The 7,006-nt window shown below is 47.7% G+C and overlaps 1 protein-coding gene across 1 annotated transcript; it reads right to left on the bottom strand.

Moving 5' to 3' along the window:
• Positions 1-1,027: 1,027 nt before the first annotated feature.
• Positions 1,028-5,357, bottom strand: LOC138828184 (HLA class II histocompatibility antigen, DM alpha chain). Its single transcript, XM_070024016.1, has 5 exons — positions 5,204-5,357; positions 3,015-3,299; positions 1,933-2,211; positions 1,569-1,697; positions 1,028-1,271 (listed from the first exon to the last, which is right to left on the bottom strand). Exons 1-5 carry the CDS (start codon positions 5,289-5,291, stop codon positions 1,267-1,269), a joined length of 786 nt encoding a protein of 261 aa, XP_069880117.1. The 5' UTR covers positions 5,292-5,357; the 3' UTR covers positions 1,028-1,266.
• Positions 5,358-7,006: the final 1,649 nt, after the last annotated feature.

Genomic DNA, 7,006 nt, shown 5'->3' with positions numbered 1-7,006 from the left:
CTGGTTCCAGAGCTCACACTGCTTAACCAGTGTGCCGCCTGTTCCCACTTTGTGCCCAGGAGCCCACGGCAACAGTTATCTATAGATGGTTCGCTCAGGGTAACGATCAGATGGATTGGGAAAGCATGTGAATTATTTGGCCTTCCAAGCTACTCTCCCTTCACTTCAGAAGCTAGTGACCCTGTTTCCACAGAGCTCATCCTACTAAGTCAGAAGAGCACCCAGGGCCAGGCACCAGTGGCTCATTCCTGTAATCCTAGCTATTCAGGAGGCTGAGATCTGAGGATCAAGGTTCAAAGCCAGCCCAGGCAGGAAAGTCCGTGAGACTCTTATCTCCAAGAAACCACTCAGAAAACCGGAAGTGGTGCAGTGGCACAAGTGGTAGAGTGCTAGCTTTGAGCTGAAGAGCTGAAGGACAGCATTCAGGCCCAGAGTTCAAGCCTCATGACCAACAAAAAAAGAAAAAAGAAAAAGAGAGAAGAGCACCCAGAACAACGGTTTGCCCAGCTATGGTGAGGTTTGGAGGCAATATGGATCACTGAGGCAGCCATAAATATCTGACAGCAAAATATACACAAAACAAAACAACAAGAAAACACAAGCAGCTTCCTCAGCCTTGTTTCCCACATGTACGGCACAAGCTGATAGAAGGAAATGCTGAGGGCAGGGAACAAGGGCTCTGCTAGGGAGGGAGGAAGCGTTTTTCCCTGCTTCCCTCCTTCAGGAGAGCAAGCTGTGTGCAGACTAAGGTATGCTGAAATTGAAATGACAACCCATTTACACTGAGGTATCCAGAAACAAATATCAGGAAAGAAGCTACGTTGGGCTGAAATGTGGCTCAGTGACAGAGAGCTTATCGAGTACACCAACACAAAAGAAAGAAGCTACATTGATATTAAGAAATGAGGTTTATTGCCTTGAAGTGGGAAGGAGGATGCATGTGATAGGTGCTCTGCTGTAGTCAAACACACAGGGATAGCACAGCGCTCAGCAGAGATCTCCCCCAACCCCCACCCACCCACCCCAGGCCACACACACACACACACACACACACACACACACACACACACACACACACACACACACACACACACACACACACACACACACACACACACACACACACACACACACACACACACACACACACACACACACACTGGAGGAGCCTCTGAGAAGGACAGCTCCTGGCCAGGACACGAGACATCTCTGGCCATCCCTTGCTTGGATGGCTAATTATTGGCATCAAACTCTGTTCCAGAAGAATCAGTCTGAGGAGAGAGTAGGATGGAGGAAGGTTATCATGGGTCTCCCCATTTCCCCAGAGTCCTCCCTCTGCCTGGGGCAAACCCTATTGATCTGTCTTTGTCATTTATAAACATTTTCCCTCCTGGTGCCCATATCACTTCTACCCTACTCAAAGCCATCCTTTGTGACCGAAGCGGTGTAACCAGGTCCCCAGGATCTATGGCTGTATGCCCATATGCCCATCATGCCACAGGATAATCCTGGCATGCCAACACAGCCATCACTGTATCTGGGATACCCACCCACTCCAGATGACGTACCAGCTGAGCAAGGTTTCCGGAAGTAGATGATAAGGACAGTGCCTGCAATGATGCCCAGCACACCTAGACCAAAAGCCACCCCACATAGCACATTCTCCAGGAGATCCGAGGGCAGGGCGTTCTGAGGCACTAGAACAAAGAGAAGGTAAATGAGCCTGAAGACCTGGCTGAGGTGCCCTCTACCCAGGGGAATGGTCTTGGGGATCTAGTTTGACAAGGAAGAAACTAAAGCATGGATGGTTGAGGTTGTCTAGAATGAGATTGGACCAAATAGGTCCAAGTAGGGAAGGAAAGCCCCTGCAATTGTCCTATCCCATCGCCCCTCCTTCCCCGGGAACCAGACTCCAAGGAAAAGAGCCCTCACCCCAATAGGCAATCGCTGAGTGTCCATCGATTTTATGAGTCACGGTGCAGGAAAACAGGTCAGAGGGTTCTGGTGTGAAGTTTAAATAGGAAAATGCCTGGAAGGTGAGTCCATCCATGGCCATGACAAAAGTGGGCCTTGCTCCTTCCACAGGGGCAGAGTTATACTGCCAGTCCACTGTTAAGGTCGGCGGGAAGAGATTACTGATAAGGCAGACCAGCGTGTTGGGTTTGCCAAACTCCAGGGGCTTCATGGTGAACACCTCAGGCACAGGGAGACCTGGTGGGGAGTTGAGGGGTCAAAGGGGAAAAAAGGGACAAGTTTAGATGGTACTGCTGGGGTGAGGCACATGGAGGGGAGGCCAGAGATGAGTAAGTGGGGCTTTGAGGCCGATGAAGGGAGAGCTGGCTCCCTGGGGGAAGTCTTCCAAGCAAGAACCATAACTACAGGCCACTCTAGATTTTTCTGCTCCAACTTGTGGCAGAACTGGCTGTCTAGACCTCATATTGGAGTCTAGTCACTCTTGTCCTTCAAACTCAGGCCTGTCACCAATTTACCACCACCACCACCACCCCCTTTCAGTCTTGCTGAACACAAAAATCCGAGTGCTGATACTCATTACTCATCACCTGTTCCCTGTTGAATTCCACCAAGTTCAAGAAATAGTTTTGAATGCCTACACTGTCTCCTGTGCAGAGAGAAACACAGGGTACAGATGGAGGCAGTGTCTGGTGGAAAAAGAAATTCTGAATCAGAAAAAGAAAGGCTTGGGTTGGGAAGTGGTAAAGCGCTTGCCTTGCATGCTTGAGGCCCTGGGTTCGATTCCTCAGCACCCATAAGCAAAAAAAAAGCCGGAAGTGGTGCTGTGGCTCAAGTGGTAGAGCGCTAGCCTTGAGCCGAAGAGCTGAGGGGCAGCGCCCAGGCTCAGAGTTCAGGCCCACGACCAGACCCAAAATAAGAAAAAGAAAGGCTTTAGGCAAGAATGAGAAGGCGTGGGATGTGAGGAATGAAGTCCAGTGAGTTAGATGGACAATGGTAAGAAGGAACACAGCCCTCCCATCCCCCCATCCCAGCATCCTGACCTCTGGACACTGGGATATATGGTTCCAGTTGGGGGCCTACTTCCCGGAGTATCTGTTCACAGAACTTCTTGTCAAATAAGATCGCAGGGGTATCTCCTTGGTCCTGAGTCCACTTAGAAAATTCAGGTAGATGAGGTACTCTGGTGTCATGGGAAAAGTCAAAGGAGAAAAGCAGGTCCTGGTCATAGGTCTCAGAGAGCCCAATGTTCGGACTCCAATCTTGGCAGAACACAGTATGCTGGAATGTGTGGTTTTGCACATCACCCTGCCATGCTGGGGTAGTAGCTGCAAAGAGATAGGGCAAGGTTCAGGCAGGTCCCTTTTTAACGTAGAAAACATTAAGAACAGCTGGGTGCTGGTGGCTCACGCCTGTAATCCTAGCTACTCAGGAGGCTGAGATCTGAAGATCAAGGTTCAAAGCCAGCCCGGGCAGAAAAGAATGTGAGACCCCCTATCTCCAATAAACCACCAGAAAACCGGAAGTGGCGCTGTAGCCCAAGTGGTAGAGTGCTAGCCTTGAGCTGAAGAGCTGAGGGACAGCACCCAGGCCCAGAGTTCAAGCCCCACAACTGACCAAAAAAAAAGAATTTAAGAACTGCTTCAGGGAGCAGAATAGAGGTGTGGTGGAACCCCTCCAGTGTCTGGAGGCTCTTCTTCACAATAGAGGTGAAGAAGGACTGAGGCAAACCTCCTTTGGCATAAAAAGACAACTGTCACCTGGTGCTAGTAGCTCAGACCTGTAATCTGGCTACTCAGAAGGCTGAGATCTAATGGTCAGGATTTAAAGCCCATACAGGAAGGAAAGTATAAGATGCTTAACTTCAATTAACCAGCAAAAAGTCAAAAGTAGAGCTGTGACTCAAGGGGAAGAGCACCAGCCTTGAGTAAAAACTGAGTTTAAGCCCTAATATTAGTGCGTGCATGTGCATGTGCACACACACAATTGCAAAAGCAATTGTCTAAAGTTGTCCCCCAAAAAACCCAAAAACTTAAGTCTATTGTGTAGGGCAACAGAGTCAAGAGTCACTGTTCTGATTGAGTACTTGTGTAATGCACAAAGACACCAGCCAAGGAGGCAAGTAGAAGCCAAACAGCTTGCACTCCACTCACCAAGCCATGAGACAGCACAGGGCTTCATCTTCCCATGGGAAAACATTTGTCCAGTGACATAAGGCTACTATACGTACTCTCAAAGACCACAGATGGGATCCCTGTCTTAGACAGTTGGGAGGAAGAATGATCATGGCCTCACTAGGCCATAATGACACTTCTTTAGCCTACCCAGCAGACATGTAAACTAAAATTCAGGCTCCAGACAGCTCCAGTCATTTCACCTCTCTAAAAGCCTCTCCTCTCCCCTACTGCCCCCAACCCTGAGCCTCACAAAGAATGACAGGATTGGGGGAAGTGACCCTCTGACTTTTGGAAGTAATCTTCTTTGAAACTCCCAGCAGGAATCCCCCAGGCCAGAAAAAACTCTTACCCAAAATACTCAAATAAGACATTTTGAGTGAGAGGGGTAATCTAGATTACTCTTCCATGCTTCCATTCTCCTTCGCTGAGAAGAAACTAAGGATCCATAAAGGTAAGAGACTTTTCAAGAACCACAAAATGAATTGATAAGAGACTATCGTGAAAGAATGGAAATAACTTTTGCTTTGTTCCAGTCCCAGAGCTATTACTTTCCAATTGTGTCAACTCATATAAGACACCTAAACTAGCTCGCATATTTCTTCATCTATAAAATAGTGGACTTGGGCTGGGAAGGTGGTTCAGTGGTAGAGCGCTTGCCTGAGGCCCTGGGTTCGATTCCTCAGCACTACATAAGCAAAAAAGAAAAAAAAAGCCGGAAGTGGCGCTGTGGCTCAAGTGGTAGAGCGCTAGCCTTGAACTGAAGAGCTGAGGGACAGCGCCCAGGCCCAGAGTTCAAGCCCCACAACCAGACCCAAAAAATAAAAAATAAATAAAATAGTGGACTCTACACCAAAAGATTGTCTTAAATGGAGTATTAAACCTCTGATATTGCTTATCATCCTGAAATAGTCACTCTCTTTCCAATTTCACTATAATGTCCACCATCTCATAATCCACCCAACCACCTACAAAACACAGGTCTCTTCCATGCTCTGTGTGGGCTCCCTAGGCTCTGATGTCATTAGGATAGAAGTAAAGGAAAGCTACCATCTTACCTGTGGGGACAGCCCAGGAATGGGACAGCAGCCACAGAAACTGTAGCAGCTGCAGCAGCACAGCTCCTTGGTTCTGCTCATGATCCATATCTTCTCTATACTTCAGGGTAGGTAGGAACTACCAACTCCTCTATCTGGGGTCCCTAGAGCCCTCCCCTTGTTTCTCGTCAGCTCATTTCCAATAGTTGTCCTTGTCATTGTGGCTAAACCAATCACAGAGGTATAAAGTTCAACATCATCAGTCACTAGGGAGAGACCTAGAGCCAGCAACCTCCAGAAGATACCTCTAATAACCAGCAGGCCCAGTGGGCTGGGCCAGTGGGGGAATGTCTGCCTCCTGGTGGAACTCCCTTTGTAGCCTCCAGATGTCCGGCTCTGTACAGCAGTGCCCCCTTGTGACAGAATGTTGTGATGGGAAGTGAATCATCCATCAGTAACACCCCCTCCTCCCCACCCCCACCTCCAGGGCACTTCAGACCCCACTTCCTCTTCCCTCCTAGCCCTCTCCTCTTCATAAGAAAGGTTTACTCATTCTGTGGAAATATAATGAAAATTCACTAAGTGCTGGGAACTGGACTCAGTGGTACAAATACTAAGATGAACACTGGCCGGGTGTCATCGGCTCACATCTCCTTGAGGCTGAGATCTGATGATCCAAAGCCAGCAGGGGCAGGAAAGTCTGTGAGACTGTTATCTCCAATTAACTACCAGAAAACAGGAAGTGGCGCTTGGCTCAAGTGGTAGAGCACTAGCCTTGAGCCGAAGAGCTCAGGGACAGGACCCAGGACCCAGGCCCCAGAGTTCGAGCCCCACGCCTAACAAACAACAACAATAACAAACACAGTAGTCCACCTTATCTGAGCTCTCACTTCTCAGGGTTTCAGTTCCCTACCATCAACTTCAGTCTGAAAATAATAAATTAAAAAAGTCTAGAAATAAACAGTAAGTTCTAAATTGTGTACTGCTGTGAGTAGTGTGATGAAATATTGCACAGTTTTGCTACATTCTGCCCAGGTGAATCATCCCTTGTCCAGTGTATCTACTCTGTGCAATCAGTTACCAGATTCATTACCATTGTACTGCAGTGCTTGTGTTCTAGTAGTCTTTATACTAACTAATAATAGCCCCTAAAGTGCAGGAGCAGGCATGGCATTAAAATATGCTAAAGGGCCAAAAGTGTTAAAGTCCTAACAAGTTCCTTTAAGTGAAAAGATAAAGGTTTTGGCTTAGAAAGGAAAGGGGAAAAAAGGGGGGAGAGTGAATACAGTACAATACAATACTTGAAGATATTGAGAGACTGTATTCAAAGCTAAGTGCTGGTAGCTCACACCTGTAATCCCAAATACTCAAGAGGCTGAGATCTGAGAATCACGGTTCAAAGCCAGTCTGGGCAGGAAAGTCTGTGAGACTCTTATCTCCAATTAGCCACCAGAAAACTGGAAGTAAAGATATGGCTCAAAGTGGTAGCACTCTAACCTTGAGGCCCTGAATTTAAGCCCAAACCAACCAAGAGAGAGAGAGAGAGAGACAGAGAGAGACAGAGAGAGACAGAGAGAGACAGAGACAGAGACAGAGACAGAGACAGAGCGACAGAGAGACAGAGAGACAGAGGAGAGGAGAGAGAGACTATATTCACACAATGTTTTAAACAGTATATTACTGTTATTGTCCTATTTTATTATTGCTGTTGTTAATTTTTTTTTTTTTTTTTTGGTTGTGGGGCCTGAACTCTGGGCCTGGGTGCTGTCCCTCATCTCTTCAGCTCAAGGCTAGTGCTCTACCACTTGAGCCACAGCACCACCT

The sequence above is a fragment of the Dipodomys merriami genome, unplaced genomic scaffold (genome assembly GCF_024711535.1).
Source record: "Dipodomys merriami isolate MVZ:Mamm:240054 unplaced genomic scaffold, mDipMer1.0.p SCAF_16, whole genome shotgun sequence".
Classification (NCBI taxonomy): Eukaryota; Metazoa; Chordata; class Mammalia; order Rodentia; family Heteromyidae; genus Dipodomys; species Dipodomys merriami.
This window is presented reverse-complemented; position numbering and strand designations above follow the sequence as displayed.